This window comes from Pistacia vera, unplaced genomic scaffold (assembly GCF_008641045.1).
Source record: "Pistacia vera cultivar Batoury unplaced genomic scaffold, PisVer_v2 Contig741, whole genome shotgun sequence".
NCBI classification, from domain to species: Eukaryota; Viridiplantae; Streptophyta; class Magnoliopsida; order Sapindales; family Anacardiaceae; genus Pistacia; species Pistacia vera.
The window spans coordinates 78,193-99,948 of record NW_022196603.1 but is presented as its reverse complement, the minus strand read 5'-3'; the positions used below and the strand labels follow the sequence as shown (position 1 = coordinate 99,948).

Here is a 21,756-nt window from a genome sequence, read left to right as displayed (position 1 = left end):
CGAACCTGCCCACCCGTAAGTACTATTGACATATCATTCTAATTTCTCTCCTCGTTAAGTTCCCTAAAGTTTGATGATTACCAATGACATCATCAATGTCTTCCTTCACTCAAACACTTATTTCAATTAAGTCCTTTTTGATCTTTTACCTTTTTGACCTTTTAGCTAATTCCATTTTCACCCTTGATACTTTGCATCAAATCTATATCAATTCACCCATTAATCCTTTCACCCGCCTCAAATTTCTGAAAACAAATTGCACCCAGATGCATCTCATTGATTCGTTAGTTAACAACACAAAGTTATGAACTCAAATAGTCATTAATATAAACATGCTGAAAGAGTGCAAGACATTTGTCTAACACTATAAATCCAAATGTATGGGGTCACAAATTCTTTTGCTGCTTCAGTACCGTTAATTAACTAAAGAATATAATTGATATAAATATTAATGTTCAGCCCATGCCTACTAATTTAACAAATATATATAAGAAAGTAGTTCTTGCATATGTTTTCATGGAGACAGAGAAAAAAAAATGGAGATCATAGAGCAAAGAGTTATAAGCAGTGATCAAATTCATGTTGTATGTATCACTTTGCCAGCTCAAGGTCACATAAACCCGATGCTTCAATTCTGCAAGCGCTTAGCATCAAAAGGCCTCAGGGTGACTCTAATCTGCACAAACGCAGTAACTAGGAAGTGCATCCAAACTCAAGCCACCTCCATCAACGTTGAGCACATTTCTAATGGATCCAATGACGATGAAAGTCCCGGAAATTTCGGTCTCTGTCTTGATCGTTTCTAGACCTTTGTTTCACAAAACCTCGCTGAGTTCATTGAGAAAAAAATGAGTTCAGAGTACCAGCCTAAATTTCTTGTTTACGATTCGTTTATGCCGTGGGTTCTCGACATAGCGAGAAGATTTGGCATCGATGGAGCTCCATTTTTCCCTCAACCTTGGGCTGTTAATGCCATTTACTATCATTTCCATCAAGGGAGATTCAAAGTTCCTTTGGAAGGGCCTATAATTTCATTGCCTTCAATGCCACCGCTGAGGATCAATGATCTTCCATCGTTCTTTAAGCGATCTGACTCTTTTCCCTTTTTGATTAACTTTGTTGTCAGATAATTTTCCAATTTTGAAGAATGGAACTGGGTCTTCTGTAACACTTTCGATAAGCTGGAAGAGGAGGTAAATTTACTTCAACATATTCACGCATAGTATGACACATGCAGTCATTCTCTCTTGTAGATATCGAAATTAGTTACCATCGGTTTAACATTAAAAGTTCATAAAAGTTGAGATATCATGTCTTACAATATTCATCGATACTCATGCAGTCATTCTTTCTTACAGATATCAAAATTATGATACCATGTCTTAGATACATTGATAAGCATACCGTAATTGTCTCTTAGAGATATAGAAATTAACTACTGTCTATTAAAACAAGTAATTCATCAGAATTAGGATATTATGTCTTGGATTATTTATCGATTTGCGTGCATATGTTTTTTAATCTTAAAATATTGTACGTCTATCTTAAAGGATTGACTTGACGATTGAGGAAGTTTGCTCTATTCATTAAGTTTTTAAGTTCGAATCTTTGAGCTATCTATCACGTTATGATTTATCTGGTCCTTTGGACTTGTAGGGTGTTCGATGGATCTCAGGGATTAGTTGAGATGTATATAAACTGGTCCGAACACCTCGGTTAAAAAAAAAAAAAATGTTTGGTTCTTCCTTTTGTTTATATATATAGAAATGAAATGATGTCAAGAAGTTAATTTGTTTCTTACAATAGGACTCTTTCTCTTGGCCGGCTATGCCCTAAAAAAGGATGGTTTTATTTTCTTTATTAATTTAGTCACTGCCTGTTGGCATCTCGTTCCTTCCTGTACAAATTTATGTGCTTGTCTTGATTGATGGTAAAAAGAATATAGATAAACAGGAGAGAAAGTTGAGTCTCGTGATCAAATACGTTCTGGTTTTTCTTTTTTTCTTTTTTTTTCCTCCGGACTGCCAGCCTTTTTTGGTCTTTTGTGCTTTGTTCTTTCTTCCTTAAAGGAACATAATGACGATCACTATAACAAAGAATTTTTTTTTTTTTTTTTTTCCTATGAATCAATTTAGTATAAGTTCTATTACATATTAAACTTGGCAACATCAAATTATGTTAGGAACAAATTGGGTTGACAGTAGATGAATATGAGCTAATCAAGTCGGGTTGAAAACTTTTAATCCAATGATTTAAAAGAATAACGATTATGTTGGATATTAAACTATTTGGACGCAAGACTATTTCGGCTTATCACTTAAACCCATATGGATTGTTAGTTTAATATTTTTTTCTTTAAGCCCAATGTAAAACCTATATTCGGCCATGTATTTGGCCCAAATAACATACCTTGTAATTAGAAATAACTTGTAAAAATATTTCATTTGTTAGAGAGTTGTTAGGTAGTTTTTTCTTTTTGGTAACCGGGATATTCAGGCCAGTTTAAGTGCATCTCAATTAATTTTTGGGGTTCATTGAATACCTTACAAACCTAAAAAATTAAATAAGTCAAAATGTTATTGTGATATGTGGTCCCAAGGTTTAATCTCAAAAACTCAAGGAAGAGAGTGAACCTCCTTAACCGCTAAGCTAACCTCTTAAGGTTGTTAGGTAATTATTAATTTTAAAGGTGGTAGATAATATTTATTAAGATACGTGGTTGAGAGTTGGAATGTAAAAGGCTCCATTGAGCACTATGAAAGGGAATGACCTTTAGCCATTTTGTTCAAGCTAAATTTGAGAAGCAATAGTAATTCTCTTTTCAATCACTCCCCTACTCTTAATCATCTTAGTTAGCCTTGAGAACCTTAAGCTAAAAGCTCATTTTCCAATAGATTATATATAAACATTTTTTAACTTTTTGTATGAGATAGGATTTCATGCCGGGCAAGAAAATATGTACTAGAATCCTCCCATATCTTAGTTTTTCCCTAAACAAATATAAGCTTGTTATTATTAGTTTAACAAAAAGGAATACATGCAAACAAAGCTATATATGTAAATTACATAAAGTTAAAATTTATGCGTTACAAAATTCTTCAAAATACGATAAACTTTCCTGAAGAAAAAAAAATGGAGCCCGAGGAGACAGAGGATAGAATTCCAAGTGATGAAGCTTACATCTTATGTTGTAGCTTTCCTGCACAAGGTCGCTTGAACCCAATTCTTTGTGAGATTCTTAGGATTGAGTGAAGAAATTCTTCAAAGCGAAACTTTCTAGAGAAACAAACAGAAGGTTTGAGAAAAAAAAAAAAAAAAAAAACTTTTGAAAAGTAGATTGTTTTTTATAATTGAAAAGAAAGCATGACAGAAGCTTTAAGTTCTTCATGAGCATTAAAACAAACACTAGAGCTGCATTTCTTCTTCTTGAATATCGAATTCATGAAACGCAGCGTTTTATTTGTTGATTTGTCCAAAAGGCAGCTTTTCATTTATTAACTAATGGATACCGTTAACTTCTGTTAATCCAAAGTAACTAACTTACCAGATTTTTAACAGAGTACTGCTTCAAAGGAGCCTTTTATCAAAAAATTACGTATCAATAGCAGCTACTAAATCAATCTTCTGAGCTCCTTTCTTCAACTGAATTTTCAATCTCACGTTTAATATCACCTTTATTACTTCCTACACAGAGATTCTTCAATTCTGCAAAGCATTGGCCTCTAAAGGCCTCAAGCTGACCCTACTCCCCACCACTTCATCCACAACCACTAGCAATTTCATCCAAACAAAAGCCACTTCTATTGACATAGAGATCATTTCCGATGGAATCGAGGGCAAAGGTAGATCAATGCCTTTGATGCCGCAGCTAAAGATCAATGATCTACCATCATTCCTCGATGGAACCGACTCTTACCCTTCTTTGTTAAAGTTAGTTTTTAGTCAATTTTCTAATATTGAAGAATCCAATTGGCTCTTCTGTAAAACTTTTGATAAGCTTGAAGATGAGATGAATTTAATTTGACACATTGATTTATATAATCACTGTCAGCTGTATAATTAAATTCATGTGAATTTAGCATTAATTTTTGTTTATTGCTCATATTTGTAGAGTTTCCAAAGTAAATTGTTATAAAATTCCTATATGCTGGCTGTTTTAAAGATGTTTTGCTACTTTAATTCTATCAGGTAGTGAAATGGATGGCAAGTAAATTTCCAGTGAAGAATGTTGGGCCAACAATTCCATCAATGTAGTTAGACGAGAAGTTAGAGAATGACAAAGATTATGGCCTCAGCCTCTTCAAACCAAGCACTGGTACTTGCACGACATGGCTAGACCCCAAGGAAACTGGCTCTGTAGTCTATGTATCATTTGGAAGCTTGGGTTCCCAGGAAAAAGAGCAAATTGAGGAAGTCGCATGGGGGCTTAAGAGGAGTAATTGCAACTTCTTGTGGGTAGTGAGGGAATCTGAATTCGAAAAGCTTCCGAAAAAAAATCTCTGAGGAAACAATTAAGAAAGGTCTGGTTGTGAGTTGGAGTCCTCAACCTGAAGTTCTGGGTCACAAGTCAGTGGGGTGTTTCATGACACATTGCGGGTGGAACTCGACGCTTGAGGCTCTGAGCTTGGGAGTGCCGATGGTGGCGATGCCAATTTGGACAGATCAAACAAGTAATGCTAAGTTTGTTGAAGATGTGTGGCAGGTTGGGGTTAGAATAAGAGTCAATGAACAAGGAATTGTGACAATAAAGGAGATTGAGGTTTGTATAAAGGAAGTCATGGAAGGAGAGAAATCAAAGGAGATGAGAAGGAATTCGGGGAAGTGGAAGGAATTGGCAAAAGAGGCAGTAGATGAAGGTGGAAGCTCTGATAGGAATATTGAAGAATTTGTTGCAAAACTTGCATGTGCAGCTGCTGGTGATCATTCTACTTCATAATTCATAATCTTAAAAGAATTTTTAATTAATTCTTTTGCTGAATTCTCTTCCCTCAGCATAAGATAAAAGTCGAACAGCAAGTCTTGATTACTTTGAACGTTACAGGATATTCGTTATGAGCACCCACCTAAATTTATTGTTTATGATTTGATTATACTGTGGATTTTAGACATAACCAGGAGATTCGGCATCGATGGGGCTCCATTTTTCACTCAACGTTGGGTTGTTAATTCGATTTACTATTGTTGATGCGTGATTTTGACACTAATTAACCGCACGTGTGAAATGCTAAGCTGGCCCAGAAGACACACGTGAATGGGGGATTGAGAATGTAAATGATGGCAAGACAATGTTTAAAGTGGTTCGGATGCTTGACCAAGTGAATCCTACATCCACTAATATTGTATTGATGTTTAAAGGATCAGGTCGCAGCTTAGCGAGCTGATGAGAATACAAGTGAGAGAAAGAGAAAGATATTACAGAGAGAAAATAGCTGATTAAGAGTAAAAATGAGTCAATTCCACAAACGGGAGAGAAGCTCTCTATTTTTAGTGGGACACATTGAGGTAATCATTACTGAATCCGTAAAAAGGGGTCAAGTTCCGTGCAAATCTTCCTTTACATCGCGTTATTCACCTACTCGTGTGATCTCCTCACTTTATGCAGGGATTGGACACATGGATGACCTCCAGCCTTTCGTCAGTTTGGCGCGCACCCACTGTACTGACAAGAGCATGCTGCTCACGCCAGCATGCGACGTGGCCGCGCTTGAATGGCTGTAGGATCTGCCCAGACCTTGACCAATTGTGCTGACCGGGCTCTACGTCAGCCCTACTTTTCCAAGCATAATAGAAGTCCCCTAATTTTTAAGGTTTGAGAATCGAACCTTGGAAATTACAAATGCCTTGATTTGACGTGCTTGAAGAGATGCTATTGGAAGCGACTTGATTGTGAAGGAGGTCGAAAGGACATCTCCTCGCATGCGACCTGAGGTGATCTTCGACCTTACAGTCAGCGACCTGGATTTAGGTATCCAGTGCTATAATGATGGATTTGACTTGGATGGAATCTTCGACCCGTTCACACTTAGCAGCTTTCAGGAGGATAAGTGGTCACTGCTTCGCAGCTGATATCTGTTGAGGTCGAGGAATCACATCGCTTCGCAACCGACATGAGACGAGGTTGAAGAGTTACTCCGCCTCGCAACTTACGAAACGGAGAGTGTTTTTCATAACGACCTATTCGAATGTTATCCGTTGCACTTTTGTAGCAGATACATTAAATGAAGTGCCTTTTGCCTTGACAGGCGTGTCTTAAGCGTAATAAGTGCTAGCCATGCGTATTAAATGCGAGCCATGCTGAAACGACATTCCCTATCAGAGTATTAAATGCGGACGTGGGCACATTAAATGGGGAGGAGGGAAAACGTGCCGTCGTTTGAGTATTTCAATGAAAGGGGATGATGATCTGATTTTTCGAGGTGTGACGGTCACTCTTCCTCGTTGATTCATGACACGTGGTCGCGATCAACAGTCAGATGTGTTTTCCGCCCAAACGTACTTTGACTTCGGAAAACCAAAGCGCCACTTTCTCAGCTATATAAACCCCAAGCTCTTTTCAGGGAAAGTCACAGTACTTTCATTCTCAGAGAGAGAGAAAGAAACTTTTGCGAATCTTGATTCTTTGCTTTCCAGAGTGGTGTTTGATAGATTATTCAGAGTAAAAGAGCCAATCTTTTTCATCCCAAGAGGTAAAGACGAATCCCTTCTCCTATTTTGATTTAATTTTGCTCTCGACAGTCGCCATGTGATGACTGTCCGTTGGAATCTCATCGGAGACGAAATATTCTCCGTTGAGTCAGGTCCACTGATGGTGGCCTTTTAAGCATTCTGTTAGGGTTTTTCTAGGGTTTAAGGGAGGAAATATTTATTTTCCTTTCCACGTCATCGTACAAAATAGTGTACGAGGACTGAATGGTTCCCAGCTTGTGGCTTTTATAGACCGCAACAGAATGGACCCCCCAACGACCAGAGCCGAGGAAGGGACCAGTTTGCCCATGCAGGATGCTCCTGCGGGTCCCATTTAGGAGATCTTCTCGGTACTTACCGAGGAAGAGCTCGAAAGGGTGGCAGACCAGTACACTATCAGCGTAGAGGTCTTCTGTGATAGGACACGCACATCTCGGTATCCACCACTAGGGTTAGCTACGATCTCCGAGGACATTTTCAAGGGTGGGAGGTTAATCCCTTTCCACCCTTTCGTTAGGTTGGTCCTAGATCATTTCAGGATCGCGCCCATGCAACTCATGCTAAACACGTACATGATTGCCGTGGCCATGTACATCGCTTGTCGTGAGAACGGGTTAGGCGAGCTGACTGCGGTAGAACTCGGCTGCTCATATATCCTAAAGAAGAGCAAGGACAAGGATTCCTACTACTTGTCCAGGCGACCTACCATAGAGGCGGGGATACACAGCTACCCAAGCAATGTAGGACCGTATGAGATGAAGTTCTTTTTCTTTCGTCATGATGGCCTTTGCCGCTTCCAGGAGCCAAGTAGGTCCTTTTTCTTTTCGAATTCATTAAATTTATGTCTTTTGCTAACGAGCCGTTTATTTTTCTAGCAGTTAACAAAACAACCAACTTAGATTTGCTCGCGGACTCGGACACGATCACAACCTTTGGGTTCCTGCCCGAAGCAAGTCGTGACACGAGGCTGCTTGTGACGACCGCGAAGTTGCTGAAATACGGTTTCTTCAACAAAGATGCGGCCTTAGAGACCCCGCCGAGTAAGTTTCTTGACTTCTTTTTTGACTCTTCGCGTAGCGAACTGTTTTACTAACGGTCTTCGCATGCAGTGACCATGCCTCCCAGAGTGCCCAAGTCACCACGACAAAGGCAATTTTCCTTCCCCCGAAGGGGCGCCACCGAACAAGCTAGAGCAGCTCCCAGTGGTCCCTTCGACGGGGGGACACTGACGGCCGCTTTGGCCCGACCTAAGGGCGCTGTTCGCCCTAAGCAGAAAACTACGGCTCAGAAGTCGAAAAAGAGGAGGCTGATTCGGACCAAAGAGTCAGAGTCCGAACCAAAGGGTTTGGGCGTTCAGTTAGAAAGGTCACAACCCTACCAAGCCTACCACTCGGGAGGGCTAGCTGGTGACGTGACCGACATCTCCATCACTTTCGGGGCCAACAGGTGAGGCAGCAGATGACCTCTGCCCCCGGGAGGAGGTAGGGAAAAGAGCCGGCAAGGGGGACTTTACCTGCGACGGGCACTAGTACCCCCGTCCTGGAGTTAATGGGGTATCTACCAGACCATTTGCAGTTGGTAGTCTTCGTATTGCTCGAATGCGGGCTCGCAGAGGTCTTCGAGCAGTTCATGGCTTCCGGGACCATGGACTTGATGACTACATCCTTCCACCACCTGAGCCAGGTAAATGAACTGCCCTTGGCGAAGACATTTGCTTATGCGAAATAATTAACTTTATTCTCTTCGCTATGCAGGCTTTGCTCTCCATGCACCTATCTCTGTAGAAGGTCCAGCTTAGGACCGTTAGGGGATTGGTGGAGATGAGGGAAGAGAATGCACGACTTAAGCGGGACCTGGCAGCCTCCGACGTAGAGAGAGATTTGTCCATCACCTCGGTGAACTAGTACTTGAACGAGAGAAATGCTGCTCTTCGCACGGTGGACTTTCAGTAGGCCGAGCTGGAGAGGCAAGGGGAGGAAATGAACGACCTTCGGAGGACAGTGGCCATACTCACTAGGGAGGTCGGTGAGAAAGACCAAGAGCTGAAAGCGGCCGTTGAATGAGCCTCACGAGCAGAACTGGATAGGGGCGAGCTGTGGGAGAATATCGAGAAGCAGCGATTAGAGCTGGAGGCCGAGCTCCACTTTACTGGGGGTCGCGTCACTTCGCTAACTACGGAGATGCAGAAGCAAGAGGCGAAGATTGAAAACAGGGTTGTAGAATGGACGATTCAGTCTATCTTTGCCCTTCTTTCGAGGAATCCCAAGATGGATCTGTTCGACCTCCCTGAGGATTATCGGAGCGAGCTCGCTTCCATGGCGTAGGCTGAAGCTGATGAAGCGACTCAAGGGCCTGACCCAGAAGATGAATAGACTGAGTTCGCTCTCGAAGAACCCTCGCTCGATCAGGCTGCCGGCGACCAGCCTAGGGGAGAGGATCAGTGATCCGCTTCTCTTGTTTTCTCCTATTATGGTTATGTACTTTCCTTTTTTCCATTAATAAAGATAGTGCTTTTCACATTCTTTCATGAGAATTTACAATTTCCGCATTCTTTTACATATGAGATCGCATTCTAACTGTTTACAATAATATTGGTACAAGTTGATATGAACAGAATTGTATATATATGGGAAAATGATTACAAATGATCAGAATTGTACACTTGCTGTTACAAAGATTGCAAAAATTTAAACCGACCTTTACAAGGGAATAATTGAGCTCAGAATTACTAATAATAAGGTCGGAGATGCCCAACATTCCAAACTCGGGGTGCTTCGGAACCATTCAGCCTTTTGAGATGATAAGACCCCGGTCTTATCACTTTAGCGATGCGGTATGGGCCTTCCTAGTTTGGTCCCAAAACTCCCGCACTTGGTTTTCTAGTACTGAGAAGAACTTCCTTCAAAATAAGGTCCCCGACTTGAAAGTCTCTTCTCCTGACCTTAGAGTTAAAAAACCTCTTTGCGCGTTGCTGATAGGCTGCTATTCTTAGCTGAGCCTTGCTGTAATGTTCTTCAACTAGGTCTAGACTTGCGCTCATAAGCGCTTCATTGTTGGCTTCGTTGTATAGGTCCCTCCGAAGTGAACCGGTTCCTTCCTCCACAAGGATCATCGCTTCACAGCCGTATGCTAGCGAAAAAGGGGTTTCTGAGGTAGAGGTTCTCGGAGTTGTCTTGTATGCCCAAAGGACTTCAGGGTGGTCCTCGGCCCAATTCCCCTTGGCCGCGCCAAGCTTGGCCTTAAGAGTGTGCTTGATGGTTTTGTTGATAGCTTCAACTTGACCATTAGCCTGCGGCCTTACGACTGAGGCAAGTTTTTTATGAATACCCAGCTCCTTGCAAAACTGCTTGAATTCCTCATTGTCTAATTGTTTGACATTGTCTGAGATGAGAGTATGAGGAATCCCATAGTGGCACACGATGTTCTTGAAGACAAAGTCCTTGAGCTTTCTAGTCGTAATCGCGGCTAACGGTTCTACTTTGACCTACTTGGTAAAGTAATCCACCGCGACCATGACATACTTGACTCCCCGTTTACTAACTGGCATAGGACTAATGAGATCGATTCCCCACATGGAGAATGGCCAGGGGCTGATCATGATTATTAGTTGGTGGGAAGGAGTTTGCGGTATGTTCGCGAACCGCATGCACTTGTCACACCTTTTAACAAAGTTGTAGGTGTCTTCTTGGATTAGGGGCCAGTAGTACCCTTGACGAAATACTTTGTTGGCAAGAAATCATACGACGGTGTGATTACCGCAGATCCCTTTATGTATCTCCCTTACGATGTAATGTGCCTCTTCGCTGGTTACACATCGGAGGAGAGAGGCGCTAAACCCTCGCTTGTACAGCTAGTCTCTGATGAGGGTGTAACGAGCAAATCGTGTTCACAGAGTCCTCGCCTTGACCTTGTCGTCAGCAAGGTCCCGTCTCTGAGATACTAAATGATAAGGGTCATCCAGGAATCTGATTCTGTTACATTCACGACCTGTTCGATCGGGCTGATACTAGGGGTCTCGATGAACCGAACAGGAATGCTCTTTGGTGCATCTGAATCCAACGACGAGGCTATCCTTGCCAAGACATCTACCACAGAGTTGCTATCTCTATGAATCTGCGTGATCGTGAAGTGCTTGAATGGTTCGAGTGCGGCCTTAGCTTTCTTCAGATGGCTGATCATATTTTCTTCCTTGGCTTGGTACTCCCCCAAAATCTGGTTAACAACCAGCATGGTGTCGTAGTGGATACTGATCGCGGTTGCACCCATTTCTCTGGCCAACGGCAGTCCAGCGAGCAGAGCTTCATACTTGGCCTCATTATTGGTTGCCTTAAAATCGAACCGGAGAATGCCATGAATGCAAGCCCATTAGGGACTCAAAAAGAGAAGACCTGCCCCGGCCCTCTTTCTGTTCAATGATCCATCGATGTAGAGGCTCCAGGTTGATAGATTTTGAGCAGTTTTCTGAATGACTTCGCTGGGCTGTTGCTCCGACTCATTCGTCGGATGATATGAGAATTCTGATATGAAGTCAGAAACGGCTTGCCTTTTGATGGTTGCCTTCGGTCTGTACTTCAGATCGAACTGACTTAATTCCATGGCCCATTTAAGCAACTTACCAGACGCCTCCAGTTTTTAGAGGACCTGTCTGAGTGGGTAATTGGTCATTACATGGATCATATGGGCGTGGAAGTAAGGTCACAGCTTTCTGAAAGTGATCAGTAAGGCATAAGCTAATTGTTCCATTTTCGGATACCGCATCTCAACATCTAACAGACGCTTGTTCGTGTAATATACTGGCCATTGGATCCTGTTCTCTTCCCGAACTAAGGCTGTACTGATCGCAAATTGAGAGACGGACAGATATAGGAGGAGGATCTCTAGCAGGAGAGGCTTGGACAGAAGAGATAGCTTCCCGAAGTGCTCTTTAATACTTTGGAATGCCTGTTCGCACTTGGGAGTCCATTCAAACTTTTTATTGGCCCTTAGAACATTGAAAAATGGCAAGCAGCGATCTGTTGCCCTCGATATGAAGCGACTGAGTGCCGCTATTTGCCCATTGAGGCTCATGACCTGCTTTTTGTTGGTCGGGCTTTTTATATCGAGGAGAGCTTGGATTTTCTTGGGGTTGATCTTTATTCTCTGTTGGTTAACCATGTATCCTAAGAATTTTCTCAAGGATACTCCTAATGAGCACTTGAGGGGGTTTAGCTTCATTTTGTATTGTCGGAGGATGTCGAACATCTCAACGAGATGCGCTATGTGATCTGAAGCGACATGCGACTTGACCAGCATGTCATCTACATAGACCTCCATCGATTTTCCGATCTGTTCGGAGAACATTCGATTAACCAACCGCTGGTAAGTTGTACTAGCGTTTTTGAGGCTGAAGGGCATAACTTTATAGCAGTACAACCCCCGATCTGTAACAAAGGACGTCTGCTCTTCGTCCGGTGCGTACATCAGAATTTGATTGTATCCTGAGTACGCATCCATAAAACTCAGCAACTCGTGCCCGAAGGTGGCATCCACGAGCTGGTCGATTCTGGGTAGGGGAAAGCTATCTTTTTGGGCATGCCTTGTTGAGGTCGATGAAGTCGACGCAGGTCTGCCATTTGCCGTTGGGCTTCTTTACTAGAACCGGGTTGGCAACCCAGCTCGGATAGAGTGCTTCTCGGATGGATCCATTCCGAAGGAGATTATCTACCTCAAGTTTCAAGGCAGCATATCGCTCCGAATCCATCGCCCTTCTCTTTTAGTGAATCGGCTTGGCTTCACTATCGATGTTTAGGGCATGGCAAATAATATTCAGGTGGATCCCGACCATATCTGCGTGCAACCATGCGAACACATCGATATTCCTTCTAAGGAAACTGGTCAGTTCAGTGGTGAGTTGGGGGTTGAGATTGCTCCCAATCCTTAGCACTTTGCTTGGCTCACTCTGGTCGACCGACACTTTAGACAGATCCTCAATTGGCCCACTAGAAGGGTATTCTTGAATACGAGGATCCATATTATCCTTGGCTGGGTCAGGTTGTGGCTCGATCTGGCTGATCGCCATTGCCTGTCAGGGAATGCCAAGCGAGATGCCTTTCTCTTTGCATGCCATCTGCACTACTTTTACATAACAGTCGCGAGATGAGCGCTGAGATCTACTGACTTCCCCTATTCCCGTGGGGGTGGGGATCTTCATCTTCAAATGGTATATCGAAGTGACTTCTTTGAAATTTCTCAGTAGAGGTCGCCCGAGGATACCATTAAAAGTGGATGGGCAATCTACTACCAAGAATTCAATTACCTTGGTCACCTCGTCGAGGTCACCCAGCGTGACTGGAAGCAAGATCGTTCCTTTGAGGATTAGGTCGTCCCCTGTAAAACCATATAGGGGGATCAAGGCGGGCTTCAGGTCGGCCTTGTCCAAATTCATTCTTTTGAAAGTTGCCTAGAACAGGATGCTCACAGCACTTCTGTTGTCCACCAACAGTCTGTGGACGCCGTAGCGCCCTACTAGGGGCGTGATCACGAGAGCGTCATCGTGGGAATGAAGCAATCGAACTGCATCCTTTTCGGAGAAGGTAATTTCCTTCTCCTTGCGGACCTTTGGTGGTCATCGCGTCGTGCTCATCACACTGATAGGGTCGTGATGGGCTGCGCGAGCATATCTTTCCTGGGAACCTCGCGAGTTCCTCACAAGGTGTGGTCCCCTGAAGATCATTCCAACGCTGCAAATACATTTGCGATCATGACGTTTCTTTCCTGGTTCCCCTTGATTTTTCTCCCGTGTGAGAGTGGAGTCATCAATATATTCTTTGAAATGCCCCTGCTTGATGAGGTTTTTGATCGCCTGTTTGAGAGCTTGGCACTCATCGGTGTGATGCCCATTATTGTGATGAAAACGATAGTATTTTTTACTATTTTTGGCTGATGGGGGATTTTTCATGGGCTCAAGCTCTCCGAGTAGGCTGGCTTCTTCTGACTTGTCGAAAATAGCCGATATAGACGCATTCAAAGGCGTATACTGATTTCTGTCGCGATCGTGATGAGGAATTGGTGCATAAGACTTTTTGGGCTCATAGCGTGGTTTCTTTCCTTTTCGTTGATCGTTAGTAGCCCATATGCGATCAACTCTCCTACTTTCCCCCCAACCAGGCGCACTACCAGAAGCGTCGGGGTCGCGGCGGTGGAGCGCCGCCACTGAATTTTCAATATGGAGGTACTTCTCCACGAGGTTATAGAAGCGGGTGAGGGAAACATCATCCTCAGCCTGTAACTCTTTCCACAGGTCGGTCTGTGGGCAAACTCCCGCTATGATGAGAGTCCGAACAGACTCTTCGGGAGTGTGAGCTACCTTATTAAGTTCTCTGTGGAATCGATCGATGTAAACCTGAAAGGATTCATCCTTCTCTTGCCTTATATTGCTGAGGTAGCTCAAAGGCATTGAGAACTTTTGGTTTGCTTGGAAATGCCTCAGGAACGTCGTGCTTATCTGAGACCACGAGCTGATCGATCCTGCTGGGAGTGACTTGAACCATCGTTTGGCATGAGAGGTTAGAGTTATTGCCAAACAATGGCACTTTGCCAAATCTAAAACCTGGTGAAGCTCTATCACGTCGTTGAATTCATACAAGTGATCTTATGGATCAGAATTTCCATCGAACGTCCGCATATCGAGCATTTTGAATCTTGATGGGAGAGGGGCGGCTAATACTACCGGTGAAAAGGGAGACGCTACTGCGACCTGCCCTTGCTCATTTTGCTGAGCTTTTAGCTGATCTCAAGCTCGCTGTAGCTCCTTAATCTGAGGCAGCGGAGCTATTTGGGGATTGCTTTCACCCATGCGAGTTCGCCCCTCACGATTGTAGTTAAGGAAAGTCTGGAGGTCGGATTCCTCTTCGCTTCGGTCGGCAGTTCCAGTCGTCTTTGACACACGCTGGCTAGAGTCGTGTGATGGCGATGAATGGTGCGGGGAATTTTCATGACCTCCGCGGTGATACAAACCGTCCCGCGAAGTGTGGGAACCTCTCGCACGATGACGACCAGGATTGTTTCTTTGGCGGTGATGAGAATCGCCCCGCCCAGCACTTTTATGGGGGTGTTCATGTGACGTGGCATGGGATGGCTTAGGCTCCGACTTTTCACTGAGTCTTAACGCCATGGATATTCTACTTAAGACGTGGTCGGTGTTCGCTAGCCCTTTCGAGCCCTTAGGCCCACTGTTCACCACTTGCTTACCCTTTCTTCGATGCGCTGCAGTGCACGCGGCTTGGGCTATTGCCCTTCTCCGCGCTTTCGCACGACCTGCAGGCGTTTTTGGCGGTTGCACCGCCCCAGCTGATTCGGGTGGCATGCCCGGTCCAAACGGTCCAACCTTTAGTTGACCGTTTGGAGAGTATTGTTGAACCTCTCCAGGTAGCTTCTGATGGCAGGGTCAAGTTGTGAACTTGAAGGGATATCCCCTGCGACATTTTGTGGAACTGAGGGCACCTCGGGAGAAGTGTCCTCCTATACTTGGGGGATCTCCTCAGCACCATGACTGGTTCACTCAGGTTCAAATCGGCGGGCCATTTGCTGCTATAGGACTAGTTAGTCAGAGATTCTTCTTATGAAGGACGAATACTAAATCAGGCACTCCTTCTAGCGCTAAACTGTTGATGCGTGATTTTGACACCAACTAACCGCACGTGTGAAATGCTGAGCTGGCCTAGAAGACACACGTGAATGGGGGATTGAGAATGTAAATAATGGCAAGACAATGTTTAAAGTGGTTCGGATGCTTGACCAAGCGAATCTTATGTCCACTGATATTGTATTGATGTTTAAAGGATCAGGTCACAGCTTAGCGAGCTGGTGAGAATACAAGTGAGAGAGAGAGAGAAAGATATTACAGAGAGAAAATAGCTGATTAAGAGTAAAAATGAGCCAATTCCACAAACAGGAGAGAAGCTCTCTATTTATAGTGGGATACATTGAGGTAATCATTATTGAATCCGTAAAAAGGTGTCAGGTTCCGTGTAAATCTTCCTTTACGTCGTGTTATTCACCTACTCGCGTGATCTCCTCGCTTTATGCAGGGATTGGACACGTGGACGACCTCCAGCCTTTTGTAAGTTTGGTGCGGACCCACTGTACTAACATGAGCATGTTGCTCACGCTAGCATGCGACATGGCTGCGCCTGAATGGCTGCGCCTGAATGGCTGCAGGATCTGCCTAGATCTTGACCAATTGAGCTGACCGGGCTCTACGTCAGCCCTGCTTTTCCAGGCATAACAACTATCATTTTCGTCAAGGGAAATTCAGAGTTCCTTTAGAAGAGCCTATTGTGTCATTGCCTTACACGTCACCGCTGAGGATCAGTGATTTACCATCATTTTCTATGGAACTTGTTATGAAATGATTTGTGTATTCTGGTGTACAAGCTGTAACATTAAATTCTTGATGTTACGGAATTAGCAGATAAAACAGAGAGGAGACAGAGAGCTCTCTTCTTTTCCATTCATACTCAAATTTCCAGATTCATATTAAAAAATTCACTGCTCAACGGTTCTATTAACGGTAGCTGCAACAGTTTATGTTAAAGAGGCGTTAGTTGGCTTTAGGTGATATTCTAAGTTTTGTTTTTAAAAATTTAGTGCTCAACAGTTTGATTAACAAGTTTCTGTTAAGTGGCGTTAAATCCTCTTTAGTGAAAGGGAGTAGTTTAGTAATTAGAATACAGATGAAGCTCACAATCTCAACAGTTTCAGATGAAAGCTATAGTTTTTTTGTTTGAACGGGGTGTTTGACCAGCTTATGTGCCTTAACTAATCCCTCTGAGGCCTTGAAGTTGATAGTCAGATAAATCTCCTCATGGGCCACCTTATTAACAAACTAGATGGATCGAACTTGGGACTTCTTGAGTAATACACCTAAGGGTTTTAGTTGACCACGAGGCCAGTGGTGGTTCGGTTTTATGGGCTTATTTCAACTGCAACTCAGCAAGATTGGAGATGTGATCAGCGGTTAAAAGGCAGTCACTTTGCTTCTTTTAAATCAATGGTGCTTATTTGCTAAGTCTGCAAGCGTGACACGGATTGACAACGTGGACTTATTTTTAGTATAAAAGCAGTTAAGAATTCTTTGTAAAATAAGCTAAATAAAACAAAGTTCAGTTCTAGAAAATTCGTTCTTTTCTCAAGATTTTCTATTTGTTTCTCTGGAAAGTGTATAGATTTCTAGTTTTTCTTCTCATTCGATCCTAAGATTCTCACAGATCTGGCTCTTACCCATCTTCGCTATACTTGCTCGTTAGTCAATTTTCAAATGTAGAACAACCAAAATGGCTCTTCTGTAACACTTTTGATAAGCTGGAAGATGAGGTAAATTCCATTTTGCACATATATTTATATAATCATTCCCAGCTAAAGTGTTGGATGTGGTTCATAGTTTGCATGAGGTTTCTAAATTATTAGCGTACGTACTTTGACGCATTCAACACAGGTGGGTGTGAGGAGCTAGTGCCTTTTCACTGTAAGCCTAATCAGTAATTGGGTTTGGAAGTGTTTTGTAAATATTTGGGCTTTATAAGTTTAGCTCAAATGTGATTATGTTTACTATTATATATACATATTACAATAGTGGAAAAACCTAATGTGAGAAAAATATACAAAGAGAGGAGAGGAAGAGTGAACTACCGTCGTTACTATTGTATTCCTGTAGACTTTTGAAACTTAATAAAAATTCTCTGTCTCAACTGCTGGATGTAGTTTCTTTATTGGGAATGAACCAAGATAAATGGATTATCTTCTTTACTTTTCTGCTTCAATTATTTTGTGTGTTTTGGCAATATTTTTCAACATAAAGATCAAAAGTTCATATTTTCGTTTATGGCTAATATTTGCAAATTTTCAGAAGTGATTTATATATTAACTGTTATGCCTAAATTAAGGGCTGACCTATGTTGACGTCACCAAGCACCAATCAGAATTCAAGAAAGCATTCCACTGTCCAAAACATGCCACATCTCTAAAGGCAAAAGGAGTATAGATGTCAACAACCCAACCGACTCAAAAATTTGTCCCTGAATGAATTTGGTTCACACACTTATCCAAGCCCCATTTAATTTAAGGATATTCTTTGAGTTCCCAACGAATGGGAAGGTAGGAAAGATCTTCATGGCATCAAGCCACTTGCAAAAGTGTAATTATTACCTTGACTAAAATGGGTATAAATAGGCAGCTCTCTTTCACAAAAACGGGATCAAACACTCATACATTCAACAAAGAAAACAGCAAAGACACACTACTAGAAAGAGACTGAATTGACATTCTCTAAGAACACTTAGAACATCAAACATTTGTAATACCAAATTGCAGTTCGCTATTAACGATCAAGACCAAGTTAGGGGCGAATATCTCGGATCTCACATCAGAAGCGCACTGGGAGGTCTTAGGCTTATAATGGGGAGAGTCCGTCCACCTAATAGGTTAGCCTTTTGGGTGTGAAACTCCCAACCCGTGACACTTAGCACACTTATTTGCAAAGTATTATCCTATCTCGTTATAATTATATATTGAAGCATAGAGTATGGGCTTATTATTATATAGATCAAATTCATCTCAAAAGAATTTGTTGCTAACTTTTTGAGTATTTGCTCAACTTTGTTTGTGTTGATGGAGATCATAGAGCAAAGAGTTTATATTCTAGATTCTATCTGAGGAGATAAATTATTTAAGATTTAAATTAATTAAATACTTGTTTTACGTATGGTTAAATCTTGTTTGCTATATTGTTCATTTGTTGATATAAACAATGAAGTCCAAGAAGTTTGTTTCTTACAATAGGACACTTTCTCTTTGCTGGGGTATGCCCTCGAAACATAACGGTTTGTTGCTATTACTACCTCATCAATATTACTACCTCATCAATATCATTATATTTATATTTTATTTTCTCGATGTACTCCTAAAGACAGCTAACTTTTTCTTGTGTTTTGCTTAATTAATTTGTCATTTCTTCTTTAAATAAAGAGTTATTAGCGAGAAATTAGTTGGTACAATGGCTTTGTTTGACTTGCCTTGTAGTTTCTAAAAACTGTAAATCAACATCACTCAAACGTGGAACATCTTGCAACTAATTAAGTTCTCCAAATTTTGCAATAGAGTAAACGACTTTTTCCCACCCAAGGTTTGTCTTAATGACACTTTCCCACCCACCATTTATATTTCGTTAATACTCAAAATACACTTCACTTTTTCAACTGGCGTTCGACGAGTTACCAAGAGCCAGGGTAGGAGGGTTTTTGTAGAGTGGGGGCCGGTGGATCGAATAGTGGTGATCGATTGAATATTAACTATTAGAAATGAGCTAAGAACAAGAAACCCTAATTTTGTGATGGTTAGTAATCGACAATAAATCAAGTGTCGAAGTGAGAGGAGTTTTGTAAAGAGCAGTCTAGAGGTTGGTGGTGACAGAGAAAATTTTTACAGTTGAAATTGGCTTTGGGTAGTAACGGAATATTAACTTTGGGTAAAAAAGTGGTATTTTGAATTTTTTTGGATGGGAAAGAGTCATTAAGGCAAACCTTGGGTGGGAAAAAGTCGTTTACTCTTTTGCAATATATTAAACATAATTAATTGAACTGAATTATAAATCCTGTCGGTCCATGTATAGTTCTTTTCTATATAATTAACAATAACAGAAACATACAATTATTCAACGCGTTCAAAACAGATAAATTGTCTCTTTACTTGTGGAATTTGATTCATCCTCTGAACTTTCGAAGATCTTATATCGTTTATTATTTGTTTTTATTCACACGTGTTCAACATCGTTACTGTTCTTTTATTTGTATCCATCAGCAATCCATCAAATCATTGTATTTAATATAACTCAAATTATTAATAGAAGATTTTGGTTCTTTCTTCTCGTCTTTTCTCCCCCATTCCTCCCTCATATATATATATAAATATTAAATCTTCATTAATCTTCTCCTTGTGCTTGCCTGCAAGAGGATGTGATCATGTGAGAGTTGCTAATTGAGAGAGAGAGAAAGAGAGAAAATGGAGTCCATGGCCAAGACCATAGAGAAAAGAATACAAAGAGAAGCTCACATCTTGTGTTTTGGATTCCCTGCACAAGGTCACTTAAGCCCAATACTTCAATTCTGCAAGCGGTTGGCCTCTAAAGGCGTCAAGGTAACACTAATTTCCACCTGCACAACTTCAACTACTAGCAAGTTCATTCAAACTCAAGCCAGTTCCATTAAAGTTGAGTTCATTTCTGATGGCACCAAAGAGGAGAAAAGTAAGGCAACGAGTCCTGAAGATTACTTTGAACGTTACAAGGTTTGTGTTTCACAAAGCCTGTCTGAGTTCATCGAGAAACAACTTAATTCTGAGTGTCCACCGAAGTTTCTCGTTTATGACTCAATTATACCGCGGATTTTCGATGTAGCCAAGAGTTTTGGGATGGATGGCGCTCCATTTTTCACTCAGCCTTGGGCTGCTAATTCAATTAATTATCATTTTCTTCAAGGGAGATTCAAAGTTCCTTTAGAAGAGCCTATTGTGACATTGCGTTCTATGCCACCGCTAAGGGTCAATGATCTACCATCATATTTTGATGTAAATGGCACTTACCCATTATCGCTAGACTTGCTGGTTAATCAATTTTCAAATATAGAGCAACCGAATTGGCTCTTCTGTAATAGTTTTGATAAGCTGGAAGCTGAGGTAAGTTAATTTTTACACATATATATAAATAGAAAGTCTATAGTACCATAGTGGTATTCTAATTTTTTTCTTATATAATGAATCATGGCTACAAGCGAGAAGTGTAGATTTAAAATTCAAACTATATATTTTTTAATTGTAAACGTAATATCTCTTACCCAACTCTTTTAACAGGGTTTTGGAATTTACAATCATCATGTATTGTTTTATCCATTTCAATTAGTGGGACTCGGATTTATCTCTTACCTATCTCTAGTAGTGGGGTTTAAAGCCTATCTCTCTGACTCAAAGTTGGATATCATCTTTCCAAATGACTTAAGACTAGCTTAATATTGGTACTCCTAATTAGTAGGGAGGACGCGCACCTCACTATTTAATGTGGGTAAAACCATCCAAGTCCCACTAAATGAGGTAGGTAGAACAAATTACATAATGATCATAATTCTCGAAACCCTGCTAAAGGAGGTGAGTAGGGGATATTAAAGTGAATTTATATAAACTTTGTACATTTATATTAGGTGCTAGCTGTTTTAAGGATGTTTTGCTAACTTCTATCAGATAGTGAAGTGGATGGCGAGTAAATACCCAGTTAAGAATATTGGACCAAGCATTCCATCAATGTACTTCGACAAACGGTTGGAAAGTGACAAAGCTTATGGCCTCAGCCTCTTCAAGCCAAACACCGATACTTGCATGACATGGCTAGACTCTAAAGAAATTGACTCAGTAGTCTATGTATCATTTGGAAGCATTGCTGCCCTTGAAAAAGAGCAGATGGAGGAAGTAGCATGGGGCCTGAAGAGAAGCAATAGCTTCTTCTTTTGGGTAGTGAGGGAATCCGAATCTGAAAAGCTTCCAAGTAATTTCCTTGAGGAAACATCTGAGAAGGGTTTGGTAGTGAGCTGGTGTTCTCAACCTGAAGTTCTGGCTCACAAGTCAGTTGGGTGTTTCATGACACATTGTGGGTGGAACTCGACGCTCGAGGCTCTGAGCTTCGGAGTACCAATGGTGGCAATACCCCAATTGTTTGATCAAACAACTAATGCTAAGTATGTTGAAGATGTGTGGCAGGTTGGGGTTAGGGTAAGAATGAATGAAGAAAAAATGGTGACAAGAGAGGAGATAGAGCTTTGTATAAAGGAAGTCATGGAAAGAGAGAGATCAAAAGATTTCAGAAGGAATTCGGAGAAGTGGAAGGAATTGGCTAAAGAGGCAGTAGATGAAGGTTGAAGTTCTGACAAGAATATAGAGGAATTTGTTGCAAAACTTATATCCAGCTGATGTTAATGCATATTTTTCATTGATGTAGAATGTTAATAAATTATGTGCATTTTTGTTTTGGATTGCCTAGGAAATAAAGAACGA

General features: G+C 41.6%; 1 protein-coding gene and 1 pseudogene across 1 annotated transcript; both read left to right on the top strand.

The window, feature by feature from the left end:
- The first annotated feature begins 536 nt into the window (after positions 1-536).
- On the top strand, positions 537-4,936 carry LOC116115467 (annotated as a pseudogene).
- Positions 4,937-19,683: 14,747 nt separating this feature from the next.
- Positions 19,684-21,638, top strand: LOC116115470 (UDP-glycosyltransferase 74E2-like). Its single transcript, XM_031401621.1, has 2 exons — positions 19,684-20,391; positions 20,950-21,638. The coding sequence occupies exons 1-2, from the start codon at positions 19,720-19,722 to the stop codon at positions 21,619-21,621; spliced, it is 1,344 nt and encodes a 447-aa protein (XP_031257481.1). The 5' UTR covers positions 19,684-19,719; the 3' UTR covers positions 21,622-21,638.
- Positions 21,639-21,756: the final 118 nt, after the last annotated feature.